The 16,607-nt window shown below is 38.6% G+C and overlaps 1 protein-coding gene across 10 annotated transcripts in view; it reads right to left on the bottom strand.

Annotated features, from left to right (window-relative positions):
• Cadps2 (calcium dependent secretion activator 2) overlaps window positions 1–16,607 on the bottom strand; it is a 544,863-nt gene that overhangs the window by 253,115 nt on the left and 275,141 nt on the right. For all 10 annotated transcript variants that reach the window (XM_016006862.3, XM_016006864.3, XM_076566153.1 and 7 more), the window contains exon 7: window positions 159–270. In XM_016006862.3, the coding sequence (XP_015862348.3) occupies window positions 159–270 (112 nt within the window). The remainder of the gene's footprint in view (window positions 1–158; window positions 271–16,607) is intronic.

Genomic DNA, 16,607 nt, shown 5'->3' with positions numbered 1-16,607 from the left:
GGGGCTTGGCTTCAGGTACTTTTGTCCCACTGAGCCATCTTGCTAGCCAGATTTTAAATACTTTATGAACACAAGTTTCACTTGAGAAATACTGAATGTTCCTCTGAAGCATGCTAGTGCGGTGATATCCTGGACAGTCAGAAATGAGAAAAACTCACCCTGCCCAGTTCCTTGTCTTCCAGGGCGAGGACCCCTGTGCTTTCTGTGAAGAGTTTCACTTTGACCACAGGCCGAGGGTGGGTAGTGCTGAAATCTCCTTGAGTTCCCCATCTGCAGTGAAGTAAGAAAGATTGTCCTTAATATGCAGCATTAATTTCTCCACGTAGATAGACATGTCTCTATAAAAGTTGCATTAAGCAATGGAGAATCTTTTATGACTCAATGAGATTTTCATCTTTGCTTTTCTTTCTGACAGATGGCACCATCCAAAGGAAAATAACAGTAAGCTTTATGGCTTGTAATAGTTATTCAGCTGCTCAAAAATTAGCATACTGATCTACAAAATATGGGAATGCTATATGAATTTAGGTTAAGAAAAGGCATTATAGAAGTACCTAGTGAAATCTATTATTTTATTAGTTACAATGAACAATGCAACAGCATCTTTATGAATGGGGAAATTGTTATGGGTGTCTATATAGGAGACAGCTTTGCAGAAAGCTGTTCTTACATACCATGGAACTTTACTCTCTCCACCTTTGGAAAGTTTTTACTAAATATTGGCTATCTTTAATTTTTGAAAAGTAAGAACAATTATCTTAGATTATTTCTTTACATGACTTTTTATAGCATCCTTCAAAAAGAATAAAATATGCTTCATAAAATTTTCAACAATCTGCAACTAATTTTCCAATACATTCTCTTAGGGATGGAAATAAGTCTGTTGACATCTGGCTTTTCAAATCATCATAACAAAATAACATGTTTCCTTGGCTTATCTTTTAATTAATATCATCTTATCTTTATCACACACCAATTCATTTGAGCTTACTGACAAACTCAACTGGCACACATCTGATATTAAAAAAAAATCTTATCAGTATTTCTTGAAATTCTGAGAGATAACAGGTAGGGAGACTTGGCACAGCATGAACAAAACACCATTGAACAAAATGCAGCAAATGGGAGAAAAATTAAGGGTTTAACAAACTACAGATTCAGTTTAAAAATAAAACACTAAACAACGCCAATTTTCTTGTATTATGTCAAAAACAACCAATTTATCACTGAAGGTTTATTTTATAAATCTTATTTAGAAAGTTAACTCTCAAAAACAAGTATCTTAAAAACTGAATAAGTGTTATATGCCTGTCTTCTATCATAGCATTGATATTGCAATAATGTGTCTAACAGACTATTGCAATGACTGAAGAAACAAGCATCTAGATGAAAGCTGTTCTCTTGAGACTCAAGTCAGAGTCCAGAAGGGCTCATGTAGGGTGGAAAAGTTGCCCCCTTTCCATTTCAGACTTCTAAAAAAATAGGATATCAAGTTCTTGTTTTTATTTGTATTTTTTTTTTTTGCCATTTCACTGAATTAAGTTAGTCTGTGGTAAAGCAAAGGCAGAAAAGAATAAAATAAAATTAGAGTCAAAATGAGGAGAAAGGTATTCTCAGTGTACTATGTAGAAGTGGAAGTCTTGAGTTTGGCTGGGAAGTCTCGTTGGAAAGTTTGGAAGAGATTCCTTTAACAAGCCTTTCTTAATTCTTTGTCAGATAGCCAGTTTTAAGGCTGTCTGTGGATAGTTTTGCTGTGACTAGGATCAGAGAGTCCTAGTAGTCTTGGAGGCACCTAATATGCTTCCACAGAACTTACTCATCTTTTAAAATGGATTCCTGTTAATAGAGTTTCTTTAGATTTCTGTGTTTTACTTGAAGAACCTGCAGGAGTCAGAGTAGAAAAGAGCTGGTAGGAGATGGAAGTCTTAAGGAAGTTGAGTTAGAAGACCACAGGCAACATGAAAGTAGAGAAAGGAATTCTGGGAGTTGAGAGGTTCAGCAGGGATGAGGTGGGGACACAGGAGGTCGGGAGCAATGAGAGAAGATTATCCGAAGTGAAGGAGCTATGGGAGGCAGACTGAAACCTACTGTGTAAGCTGATTACAGTAGGTGAGTTAAAGACCACAACTGGAAGGGAGTTATTCTGCATAGCCAAATAATGCTCTGCCCTGTACCAGGCATGGGACACCTTCAGTAAATTGTTGGTCAGAAAAACCTAGAAGTTCCCAGAATAATACAGGCTATTGCCTTTTCTCTTGGTTGCCCACCAGAACTAGATGGACAAGACCGTATTGCCAAAGACACCATACACCTTGCTTGAAAGATACAGATAAACTAAGCTAAAACTCATCTGGAAGCTTCTCTCCGGCTGCTAGCTTTATACTGCCCTGTGTGATTGTAGCTCTGCACTTTTGGTAGATTGTCTTTAACAGATATAAAAGTATCCCTTTTTATCAGATGCATACAAATAAATCAGAGCAAATATATGTATACATGTACAAATCATATACATACCACTGATGTTACATATATGGTACACAAAGGATATGCACACTATATATTATAGATATATAACATTGAATATGATAGAGGAGATATATAAAAATATATGTACACACATACAATCACAGGATGCATAACATTTTGGTCAACAGTATGCTGTATACAGAATGATGATGCCACAGAGTCTACAAATGCATCAGCTACATGGATTTTGTTTTGGTATTACTACATGAGGCTTGCACAACAGAACTTGTCATTATTTTCAAAATGTATCCACCATACTAAGTCACACACATGCATACACACACACATACACATGAGCACACACATAGACAGATGTATATGTTGATCTTGTCTCAATATCATCATTATTTTTCAAATATTAAAACTATAGAAATAATACTAGGCTAGGCATGGTGATGAGGGAGAGGATCCTATGAGTCAGAAAAGGTACCCAATCAACACATTTCAGAATAAGCAATATTCATATACACACAAAATGATATAACATGTAAAAAGGAATTATTAATCTAGAACATAGTAGCTGGTAGTAGTGATCTATAACCCAAACCAGTATGGTAATTAGGTTAAGAGTCTGGTAGGCAATAAATCATTATATTATAGATCTATGTAGTAATGTAGAAGAATATTCTATACAAGCAATTTCTGAGCAAAGGAAAGAGAATACAAAAGGCCATTTTATGAAATGAGGAAAGCAAAAGTAATATGCTTTTAGGCTGGGAGAAACTGAGGAGCAAGAATACCAGGAGTCCTAATGACAACAGCCAGAAGACTGATGTTTTAATTCCACTAAAAAAAAATGCAGCTTTAAGGTCAGAGATATGACTCAGACAGTCAAAGTGTTGCCACACAAGCCTGAGGACCTGAGTTCAATCCTTAGAACCCACATCATAGTGTAATGAGAGAAGCAATTCCTGAAAGCTGTCCTCTGAACTCAACATACATGCCATGGCAAGCATCATCCTCTCTCACATAAAATAAAATAAAAATAAAAACACTAACAATGTGCAAATTTAAAGAGGGGAACAAATGGTATGGTAGAATTCTATAGTACCTTTTAATGCTAACATCTCCCTATATAAGCACAGATTGAGACAATCTTGATAGCTTCCCCTGTGAAAAATAAGAACAAGGGACTAGAGAGATGGTTCCGTAGCTGAGGCCACTGGTTGCCTTTCCAGAGGACCCAGGTTTGACTCCCAGCACTCATACTGCAGCTCACAACTATGTATAACTACAGTTCCAGAGGATCTGATGCTTTTTTCTGACTCTGCGGGTACCAGCAACTCTTGTATTACACAGATACACGTGCAAGCAAAGGAGTCATACACATAAAATGCAATATAAAATATTGACAAAGAAACGAACATATGTACAGTAAGAAAGTACTTATGATTCTAAAGTGATGAATTAAAATCCCATGTGTCCCACATCCCTTGGAAAAGGCCTAAGAAGAGCGGAGAGGGTAGTAAGTGCATCTTCAGTTCAGCAATGCACTTCACTACTTCCTACCTAACTGGCATATTCCAACACTTTCAGCAACTGATACCAATTCTTATCTTCCTACTTCTTTTTCAACACTGAGTGATAAAAGAATATTACACTTGCTATCAATTGGCTTGACTCAAAACACACTGCCCTTCTGTACTTGTATGGATACATTACTTATGAGGATTCAGACTTCCAGTGTAAATCTTCAAACGAATTAAATATGTACAAAGCACCTTTACAAACACAGCAGGACTTCCTGACTATGAAAACACAGGTTGGTTCATACACCGACTGAAATAACTAACATTAATTATGCATTGGCTATTAAATAAGGTATACCGGAATTTCTATCTAGAGCCAAGATACATGTTGTTGCTTTTCATTCAGTATTTATACAACCAAGTAATGCTACATATTAAATCTACTATACTATCCCATATAACAGCAGAGATTTGAGCACACTGAATGCCTACTCTTCTAAAGTAGTTATGTAAAATGTGGATATATGATGGGATAATTTGTTGCCAAGTAATGATAGTTGTACAGGTGATGTAAAAAAATGGAAATGTGAAAAATTAAAAAAAAAAGGATATAAAAGTAAATGTGTACCTCTTTTTTTTTTTTTTTTGAGACAAGGTTTCTCTGTGTTATTTTGGTACCTGTCCTGGATCTCACTCTGTAGATCAGGCTGACCTCAAACTCACAGAGATCTGACTGGCTCTGCCTCCCGAGTGCTAGGATTAAAGGCATGTGCTACTGCTGCCTGGTAAATGTGTATCTCACCATCCCTGCCCTTCAATCTTAAGAGCTGGCTATTTCCCACTATCTCCAAATAGCTGCAGAACTAATTTATGCCTGGAATGCAAAAGGTCCTCAAATATTGCCAACCTCTATGTTTGAAGTATGTTCAAAAATCATGAGCAGTAACATGGTTGCACTGGAGCCATCCAAATTTTCTTAATTCAAATTCATGTTATAAATATATAATAAATTCCTGATTAAGAAGCTAAGCACCGGCCAAACTGTCTTCTAAATCCTTACTTTTATAGCCTTAAACTAGTGCTGCTCTCAGTGTTGGTCAGAGAAGCTTGCTTTAGCAGTGGGTAGAAGCTAATGCAGAGATTCATAACTGGTCAAAGTGCTGAGCGTATGTGATTGCTGTCTGCCCTAAACAGGACTTCTGTATCATGTCCTCCCAGACCCAGTAAACATCACTTAAAAAAGAGTGGGGATGTTATCAGGGCTGGAGGATGCAAAGGAGTGTCTTTCAGTGCTATTTCTTAGATATGACATGGACAATGCTATCACAAACATTCTATAACTGTGGCTACAGGCACAAGAATAAAAAAAAGTAAAACGTGGAAGTATATGACTTAGGAAGAAAATAGGGGGATGTCTGCAGGAGTAAAAGAAGAGAGGGTAATGGGAGTGGATATGTTCACAGTGCATTGTACATGTCTGAAATTATAAAAAATAAAAATAAATTTACAATGTTTAACAAGAGAGAGGAAGAAAAAAAGCTCAGTATTTAAAGGTATGGTAACTAACACCCGAGGTCTATAAGCAGCACTACAGAATCTCATGAGATCATTCTATCCACTGTTTCTACTTTCCTCCTGTTAATGTCTTTTAAAACAAGCAGTCTAAAAATACTAGACTGTCAGTTCAGTCCTTTGATTATGAACTTGAACATTTTGATGGCTTTCTTTTATTATAGATTATATGAACACTGACCTGTACTTCTTTTAGAAGTTTTAACATTTCAAACTATCTATAATTTAACTGTGATACGAAAAGGAAGTTTAAATTTTATTGCTCAGTCTCATTTGGTTAAAAGGTTAGGTGTGTTTACAGGCTGGAGAAACGGCTCATGAGTTAAGAGGACTTGTTTCTCTGGCAGAGGACCCAGTGTGGGCACAGTGGTTGGAAGGAGAATGGTCTTCATAGACTCATACAGTGAATACTTGGGCCCCAGTTGGCAGAACTGTCTGAGGTGTAAGCATGTCACAGGAGGTGGGCTTTGAGGTTTCCAAGGGCTTGTGCTATTTCTAATTTTCTCCCTCTGTGTCTCTCTGTCTGCCTATCTCTGTCTCTGTTTCTCTCTCTCTTCTCTGCCCCCTACTACTCTAAACATAAAACTGTGCCCTTGTTCTATGCAGCTACTATCAGGTAGGTACCCTTCTCTTACATTGAACAAGTGTGTTTCTCTGTCCTAGATCTGTTTGTGTCTGTTGATTAGTCACTGTCCTTTTGATGGTAAGCCTAAATACAATAAAGCCATGCAAAGCCACTGGCAATGTGAATATGTAAAAACCACTTACATTTTTTTTTTTTTTTTTTTGGTTTTTCGAGACAGGGTTTCTCTGTGTAGCTTTGCGTCTTTCCTGGGACTCACTTGGTAGTCCAGGCTGGACTTGAACTCACAGAGATCTGCCTGCCTCTGCCTCCCAAGTGCTGGGATTAAAGGCGTGCGCCACCACCGCCCGGCTTTTTTTTTTTTTTTTTTTTGGTTCCACTTACATTTATAATACTTGAAAAATTGCAAAAATACTCCTACATCCATGACCTCACCAATACAAAATAAAAAACATCAACACTTTAACTGAATAATATAATAACCTCTAAAAATTTGGAATTAAGTTTAATATGAGAATTGCCAATCTGAAAATTATGAGCAGAAATTAAACAATAAGTCACATAAAATGTTTATAAATAATGATAAACATAATGCTTTTATGCAATGTTAAATATAGGTATGTTAATACATGCCATCTGTTGTGCTTTGGATATGAAATCCTCCCAAAATGTTTAATATTGAATGCTTGGTCTCTAGTTGGTGGCTTTAGTGAGAAGTGGCTGGGTCATAAAGGTGCTCACTTGGAGGAGTTGATGTATTCTGAGTCCACACTGAATGGGATACTAAGACATAGGACCTGGTTGGAGGAGGAAGGGCACTGGGGGTGTTCCTGGCATCCCAGATTCCTCTCCATTTCCCAGCTGCCAGGAACTGGATAGCTGTGCTCTACTGTGCCTTCGCTACCATCATCCTCTGCCCTACCAGGATAACCGGAGGGCAACGGAGCCAGCTGGCCATGGACTGTAACTTCTAAAATCATAAGCCAAATTTAACCTTTCCTTCTTTAAAAATTACCTCAGGTATCTTGTCAGAGCCATGAAAATGTCTAGCATAGTATTAACACAAGCAATTAAGGCAGTTTTATGAAAATCTGTAAGAAAAAGGGTACTTACAGAAAGGAAGTTTTTTTTTTGTTTTGTTTTTTGTTTTTTGGTTTTTTTTTTTGGTTTTTCGAGACAGGGTTTCTCTGTGTAACTTTGTGCCTTTCCTGGATCTCACTTGGTAGCCCAGGCTGGCCTCGAACTCACAGAGATCCGCCTGGCTCTGCCTCCCGAGTGCTGGGATTAAAGGCGTGCGCCACCACTGCCCGGCCAGAAAGGAAGTTTTTGATAGATGAAAAATTAAACATTTCATAGTTATTTCACAAATCCTAGGCATATCAAAATTTTCTATAGCACTGACACACTTGAACCAAAGATTAAAGAAAAATGGTAGAATAAGTTTCACTAGGACATGGGTGGTCATTCTGTACCTTGGATTTCTCTGTGTAGCTTTGGAGTCTGTCCTGGATCTCCCTCTGTAGACCAAGCTGGCCTCGAACTCAGAGAGATCCACCTGGCTCTGCCTCCCAATGCTGGGATTAAAGGTGTGCGCCACTGCCACCCAGCTGTACCTTGTTTTTTAATGTAATCCTATTATCTTTAACATCTTTATCTGGTAAATAGACTCACACAATTATTATTAAGATTATAAGAGATTCTATTCACAAGGCTCTATCAACCAATTTTCTGATGATGGATCTTATATTTCTTTCCAGTTTTAATATTATAAGCAAGCTGTTGCAGATGCCTTACATACTACATCAACTATTTTTGCACAAATATTATAGAGTAGAAAAGACAAGGATAGGATTATTTAAGCTACTTGCAAGTAAAAAAGGTTACCCTAAGAATATTAGTTGACTTACACAAAAATTCAAAAAATACAATTAAAACAGACTTTACTTGGGAAAATGCCATGATGAAAGCTCATTCTTTATGTGCTACTAATTTTAAATCAAAATTTACCTATATCAATTTTTAATAGATGCCATCTTGTTTAATTACATATTTTCCCCGTTTTATTAGTTCTTTGAGAATATTAATACAATGTACTTTGACACCTCCCATTCTTTCCATATCCATTTCCCCTTCTCTATCTACTGTCTTAGATGGGGTTCCTGTTGCTGTGATAAAACACCATGACCAAAGGCTGGTCATAGAGAGGAAAAGCTTTATTTTATCTTACAACTCTCAGGTTACCTTCCATCCCTGCGGGAAGTCAGGGAAGGATCTAGAAGCAGAAACGGGGAGGCAGGAACAGAGCAGCAGCCCTGGAGGAATGCAGCTTACTGTCTTGCTGCTCACTGCAGTCCACTGAGCTCTGAGTACTCAAGGCTTTTTCAGCCCAAAGTTCAAATGCCACCGTAACCCCTCACTAGTCCCCCAGACATGGTCAGGTTTCTTACAGCCATAGAAACTGTAATTAAGACACCTACTCAACCAATTTTGAGTCTTAAAAACAACACCCACTATGCACAGCTTGTGCTAGTCTTAAACCATTGGAGGTTTAGCCTTAGTTGAAGAGTAGTCAACCCACCAAAGCCCACATCCTTAAAGAAAACTGACTCTCCTTCTCCTAGGAGCTATCAACTTTCAGTAACTTCTTGGTCAGGGGTGGGGCTTTGTGCCCATCTCTCCCCTCTATGCTGGTGTTTTATGTGGCCGAGGCTTCAGAAGTCTTGTGCATGCTGTCTCCAATGCTGTGAATTCACTCATGCAATCAATGCCTTGTTGTGCCCATAAAATACTGTTTCCTTCATCTATGCCTTCTATACTCTTTCTTCTTCAATGATTCCTGAGCCTTGGGAGGACAAGGTATGATATACACAGCCCATTTAGGGCTGAGCATTCTGCAATATCTCATTCTTTTACCTACTCAGATGTGAATCTCTGTATTTAGCACTATCTGCTGAAAAAAAATAATAAGGGCTGAGCTGTACACTGATCCACCAGTATAACAATAAGTCATTAGGAGCTGGCTTAATAGTATGTCTCAAATAATAATAGTACTTAAAGTAATAGTAACAGGTTTTCCCCTAGGGCCTACAATTATTTAGCCATAAGTTCATGGCCCTGATAAAAATGCCAAATATGAGTTAATCACATTTTTTAAACTAATGATAATAAGAAAATATTAGAATGACAATATTTTATTAAAAACAACCATTTTCCATTTAAAATTGAATAGGTCATCTATATAATTCACTTTAAACTTTAAAACATATACTGACTTTATATTTTTATATATATTTTAAATATATTTTCAAACAAACGTGTTTGTGTGGTTAAATTAATTGAAACTAGTTTACTGCTGTTGTTTGGAAATGGAGTAGCATCTTCCCAAAAGGTTCACATCTTGAAATTTTCGCACCTGAATGGGGGCTTAGTTGAGAGTGGCTGGATTCTGAGGAGCTACCTTAATCACTAAAGTAATTCTTTGAGAAAATAATAATATGGCATCGTCAGGATGTGAGGACCAAGAAACAGAAGGAATCCCTGCAAACAAACACCTTGTCCAGGCCCTTTGCACTCTCTGCTTCCTGCTATGAGCCAAATGGCTCTTTCCTCTACCCGGCCACCTTGCCATGGTGTTCTCCCTTGCCACAAGCCTGATGCCAGTGGAAGGAGCCACAGGATCAAACACCCAGAAACCAGGAACTCAAACAAAACCTTTTTCCTCTGAGCTCTTTTTTCTCAGGGATTTTGCTACAGTGATGAAAATTCTGAAACGATGATCAACAGAATTTATAAAAATGACTTATCACTATTTCTATCGTTACATACTATAAACAAATTTGAAATATCCTTTTAGTGATATGAAGGTCAATAAATACACAAAGCCAAACATCCTTGGCAATGAATGAAATCATGACAGAACGTTGCTGGTTATAAGACGTTTATCCTTCATACCACATTGTCAGGTGAGTCACTAAACTCTATACTACCCTATCTTTTCAATAAAATAAAATAAAAAAAACTTCAGGATCTCCATGGCTTTGTGCAACAACAGGATGTCTGAGGGAGTTTTGATGGGGATCAGTAATGATGGTGTACCAGAGGCCTTGAACCAGACCAATGACTCAACGCAATAAACATTTAGTGGGTGGGGCTGATTGGACAAAGGGGTTCTGGTGGCTTGAAAGAAAATGGTCCCCAAAGGGAGTGGCACTATTAGGAGGTGAGGCTCTGTTGGAGAAAGTGTGTCACTGTCGGGGCAGGCTTTGAGGTCTCTTTTGCTCAAGCTTCCCTCAGTGTGTCAGTCAGTGGAGTTCCTGTTGCCTGCAAGATGTTGGACTCTCAGTTCCAGCACCACATCTGCCTGCATGCCACCATGCTCCCCACCATGATGATAATGGACTGAACCTTTGAAACTGTAAGCAAGTCACCCCAATTATATGTTTTCTTTGTAAGAGTTGCTGTGGTCATGGTGTGTCTTTATGGTAATAAAAATCCCAATTAAGACAGGGGTGTACTGCGTGACACACTGCAGCATCCAATGTCACTAGGATGAGTGAATAGGTGTCTGAAGGATGGAGGAGCAAGGTGTTTTTGTTTGCTTTTTGTTTTTGACTGATTTTTTTGGGTAGTGGGGTTCTTTGGGGAGGATGCTGTAGGAGCGAGGGGAGGATGTGGAGGGCCTGGGAGGTGAGCAAGATTGGGGTACATGATGTGGATTTCCATTATAATCAATAAAGAATTATGTTATAATAATTTTTAAATAAGAATTATAAGACAAAAAGGTCTACAAAAATAAGAAAAACATTTTTTAAACATAATTATCAGTATAAAATGTTGATATGATAAAAATGTTTAATAGAACTAGAAAATATTATTTAAGTAATGAAGTATTATCACTCTAGGATCTTGATGTGTCTTGAAAAACAGATGAAAACTTTTTATAAGGGTGGAATAACAATACTAAGGTTTTTTTTTTTTTTTCAAACAGAACAAAGAGTGAAAAAATTCTGAATTCTATCTCATATTTGGGAAGCAGAAAACTATTGGGGGATAGTCAGGGTGGGTAACAATTACCTTCAGAAGAAAAGGGAAGTCTACAGGCCTCACTCTCCCCTTACTGTCTCTATCTTCCTTCCCCTTAAAGGAGGTAGCTCCTATTCTGTTGCTCTCAAGATTGCAAAACCTGCAGAATAATGGGATAAAATTGTCCTCTAATGTCTGTATTTCTCTTATGAAGAATTCATGCCATTAAACCCCCATATCCAGCATGGAGACATCATTTACACTTGTATCATTTTCTTCTGGGAAAGTCTAGCAAGTGCGTTAGCATAACACCGGGAAAGATAGAAGACATAATCTCTTACAAGCATTTTCCTTTCTCTTCCTCATAGCAGGGTAGTTCAAAACATTAGCTTGAAGCATCTAATTTTAAAGAGACAATTTGTCACATCCTGCATTACAGTTTTACTTGGTCAAGACAATACCAGAAAAAAGTATAATTTCTTATAAGACAAAAAAACAAAGGCTTTTAAGAGTTTACCTATGGGAAGATACTTTAAAGAATTGATAAATAAGATATATCAATTAAAATATAAAGAATAAAGTGATTATATATATACATATATCTGAAAACAAAAGCAGTAGCAAACACAAAACCATGTATAGTAAGAGTGAACCACACACAGAACTTTCGCAGTGTATTCGTATTATTCCCTCATCTTCAACCTGCAGGTTTATCTGAAAGAATCATCTTGGTTATTTCTAATTTTTGGTGTTTGTAAACACTAGCTAATGATATATGAACTGGAGGGGGAAAAACCCTACAAATGCAATAAAATGTATACAGTATACTCTTCTCTTTAAAATTTATTCTATTTTTGATATTATAATGTGATTACAACATTTCTCCCTTCCATTTCTTCTCTCCAAACCCTCCCATATACCCCTACCCACTCCCCTTCAAATTCATGGCCTCTTTTTTCACTAATTGTTATTGCATGTGTATATGTATATACATATATATTCCTAAATAACTTTTTTAAAGATATAAAAGTCTACATAACAAAAGAGAATCTAAAATATTAGGTTACAACTATCTCTAAGTAATCACTACAGTACTTTTCACTAGTGAGTCAGAGTATCCATAAGCTACTAGTTCGTTTTAGCAGATGCCCTCCAACAACTCAGATCTGAGCTGACAGCGGTGAAGTGGACAGGTATTGTTTGGGACCAGTCACAGGAGAGTGTGCAAGTGCGTTGCTTGACATTTCCTTAACTTCAAGGACTTAAAGTTACATCTTCTTGTCAAAGGCTGACAGTCAAAGCAGACCTCGCTCCTGAGCTCTTCCGGTTACTCCAAAGATAACCACTGGTCCTACTTTGGAGCACCAACATGGAAGGTTTAAAGGGAGTACACGTGGATGAAATCACCCATACATTTCCTTTCCAGTTGTGCTCTGTCTCCCCAGAAGTAAAGCAACATTTTCTCCCCAACTCCCTTTTAAAACATTATCTCTGGTTTAAATAATGAGAAGTTCTAGCTGCACAGTGGTAGCCTGAGAGCAACAGAAGTCCCGAGTTCCATGAACAACATCCTGGGTTCCAGAAAGTTAAATTGCCTAGCATTATTTGTAAAGGGCTCAAAGGGGGAAGACAGACAGAAATGCCAAGGAATCTGTCAGGTGTGATGACGAACCCGCTGAGAAGGCCAGCACTGCTGCTGCAGCACAGCTGCTTAGGGCGCTGCAGATGCTGCAGCACAGGTCCAGACAGAACAGCTGGATGGATGGATGACAGCAGCAGGTCCAGACAGAAAGATGGAAGACAGGCAGATGGCAATTCGGTGGGCTGTGTCAATACCAGGGACCAGTCTGAGTTAAAGAAGCCCCTAGGACAACTTGGGGTTCTCTGCTTATGGGTCTCCTGGTACAAACACAGGGGAGTCAGAAGGTGGGTAGGTCAGGGCTGTCATTGCCATTGTGGTACTTAGGTGGTACTAGGTACCACCTCCTTATGGGTTCCAGATGAGGGTGTTGTACTCCTTGCTGCATCTGGTATATCTGATGAGGTCTTAACTGATAAGGTTTGAGTATGTCCACATCCAGTCCCAAATCACTTTGTAAAATTTACAGGATGGTACTTTTTCAACTTCAGAGAACATGTCATTTTTCTGTCTATGCCTGTGGGCTGTGCCAGTGGAAAATCTAGAATGACATTTAGCTTTCTTCAGATTCCCAATTCAGGCCCTCCTTCCTCTTTTGGCTGGTGCACTCAGAGGGTGAGATTTTGTTTCTTTATTCATCTCTCCTTGGGCTGGGCAACTTCAACAACAACAACAACAACAAAAAAGGCTTATTTTTAGTAAAGTGGAGATGACGTTAAAATCTACAGAATGAGTGCAGGGCCATGACAAGTCTCATGACCACAGCCAAACAAAAAGGCTAATTCAAGCAGGTACAATGTGCTGCTAAACCCAGAACAGAACACAGACTGCAGTGAGTAAGCAATGAGAAAGGGGAGGCCTAAGAAAGGCATCTAAGGAATTGTTGCTCCACAGAGACAAACCAGGGCAAAGTTACACAGGAAAACAGAGCCAAGTTAACAGGAGAAGCAAGATTACAAAACTATGATGGCCTTTATTTAACTCTAAACTGGGATAAGCAGTCCCTAACAATCAACTTCCATCCTGTAGTGAGGGAGTAGAGGCACTGCTGCTTTGCACGTGATCGGCCTTCAGGAGTGGCTCTTCATCACCAAACCCCAGCAGTTCTTTTCTTTGCCCCAGAGGTTAGAGCTCCGAGAAATCCTAAGGAAATCTGTATTTATTAAAAACAAACAACCACAAAACCCTCCCCCATATACTTACTGGCGTCTGCGGGGAAAGGTGAAAAGAAGCAAGGCAATCAGATGCAAATATCTTTCTAGGCATGGTGGACTTCCACCACCTTGCTGAGCTGTCCACACACACCTCATCCACAAGGTTCTGGCCACAGAACATCTTCTCTTGCCCCTTCTTCACTGGCAGTGTTTACTCCACTATCCCCCCACCTGCCTGGTTACCTACTTGTCCTTCTGCTCAGGGCTCCAAGGTTCAGAGAGACTTGAACCATCTCTACTTGCTCCACTGGGTGAGACTCTGAATGCATTATTTTGCTAGACATTTACATAAGAACATATTCTTTTCCAAGCAGTTATCCAGTTTGTAATTGTATTACTGGTATTTAGTTTTATTGGCTGTTTCATACTGTATGTAGGAAGCACCATTTTTTACCATCTAACATTAATGATCATTTTAAACCTAGTAGGGTACATGGCACAGAGTAGATCTCAATAATTTGTTGAATGAACAAATAACGAATGACAACATTTACCTTTTTCTAATCAATTCATGAAGAGACTATGAATCAATATACAGAAAAATTAAACATTATAACCTAGTGTTAATCTCACTGAATGAGAGTAAAGATAAACACCCAAATTAGCCAAATTTATAGCAAGCTTTATCATATATGTACAGTACAGTCAGTCCAGTTACTACCTCTCCCTAAAAGTTTTGAGGGGATTTGTGAGGTCAGCCCTAAACATAGGAGAAGTAGTGCTTTTTATAGCCCCCAAACTACAAAACTAGAGGGTTCTCAAGGGTTGAGAATTTCTATGGGAAATTTTGGTTACGTAGGAACTTGACAGAACCTCTCAAAATTATTTGGCAGAACATCTTATCTTATAAGGATGGAAGTCAGGGTGTGGTTGAGTATAAGGGGTGGAACACATTGAATTTCAGAAACTTAAGTTTTATAGTAAGTAGAAACAAACTTATTTTTTTACCATAACAAGGTAGCTGCTGATCTTAATATGGAGTCAGGCTGATTCATTACTAAGCCCAGTGCTTATAAGAACTGTATGCAAGTGGAACCATCAGTAGTCAATGGCAAAAGGTACTATTGTTTAACTATTTAGAAAAAAAAAACCCTAGGGGAGAATAGAGTAGGGGGTGGAGGATGAGATCATAAGGGAACGGGATGGTTGAGCTGGAACGGGGAGAGCAATGAAAGAGGTGTCTTGATAGAGGGATGCATCACAGGGATAGGGAAAAACATGATGCGAGGGAAGTTCCCAGGAATCCACATGGATGACCCCAGATTAGACTACTGGCAATAGTGGTGAGGGGGCCTGAGCTGGCTTACCCTGGTAATCAGATTGGTAAATACCCTAACTGTCATCATAGAGCCTTCATCCAGTAACTGATGGGAGCAGATGCAGAGATCCACAGCCAAGCACCAGGCTGAGCTCCAGGAATCCAATAGAAGAGAGGGTCAAGGGATTCTATGAGCAAGAGGCATCAAGATCATGATGGGGACACCTACAGAGACAACTGAACCAAGCTGGTGGGAACACATGAAATTTAGACCAACAGCTGTGGAGCCTGCATGAGACTGGACTAGGCCCTCTGCATAGGGGAGACAGCTGTGCAGCTTGGTATGTTTAAGGGGTCCCTGGCAGTAGGTTCAGGATCCATCCCTGGTGCATGAGCTGACTTTTTGGAGCCCATTACCTATAGTGGGACACTTTGCACAGCCTTGATGCAGAGGGGAGGGGCTTGGACCTGCCTCTACTGAATGTATCAGGCTTTGCTGACCTTTTTGGAGGAGGGGTTGGGGAGTGGGTTAGTGGGAGAAGGCCTGGGGTGGGGAGCGAGAGGAGGGATGAGAAGGGGATCTGTGGTAGGTATGTAAAATGAATAAAAAAATTCTTAATAAAGAAAAAAATATATAAAAGGAAAAAACCACCATAAATATGTATTATTACAGAGAATAGAAGAAGACAGTATAAAGAGGGCTGTAACTCATGGAAGCCTAAGTTTTCTTGACAGTTTACTTAACTGTGCTAAACATAGGACAGGGATCGTGTCAAGTCAGGAACTGTTCTCATTAAATAACTGCCACATTGGAAAATTGCACAGACTGGACATCTAGTCTCTCCAAATGAGGCTGTCAGTGATAAACACAAAGCATGCAAAAATACTTCATGTTTTCAGACTCACATTTCTTTTTGGATAATGTAAATAGCTCAAGGGGGGGAAGGCTCTTAATGAGAGATAACAGTTGGCTCCAAACTAGTCTACATTTTAAAACATGTAATTAGATTTAACTAGAATCCAATATGGTATTAGAATATTTACAGTGGTTTATAAAGATTTTGACTTAAGTGAATATCTACACATCAGAACTGCCACAGCTGACAAATAAAAAAAAAAAAAGATTTTAAATATTTAAAAGCATTTACCCAAGACTGTTCATCCCTGACCCAGTCTCTGTCCCAAGTTGACTATGAAGAAAGCTAATTTTCTCTAATCAGTTTTTTTCTAGGCAATTTTTTTCAATGAGTAATATGTTTTTAAATAAACCAGTAAAAAATTTTAAAAATGTTTTAAAAGTTTAAACTTATTTTTTAAGGTTTTT

Source organism: Peromyscus maniculatus, chromosome 3 (assembly GCF_049852395.1).
Source record: "Peromyscus maniculatus bairdii isolate BWxNUB_F1_BW_parent chromosome 3, HU_Pman_BW_mat_3.1, whole genome shotgun sequence".
Classification (NCBI taxonomy): Eukaryota; Metazoa; Chordata; class Mammalia; order Rodentia; family Cricetidae; genus Peromyscus; species Peromyscus maniculatus.
Note: the sequence above shows the minus strand (reverse complement) of the source record. Positions and strands in the feature narration are given on the sequence as shown.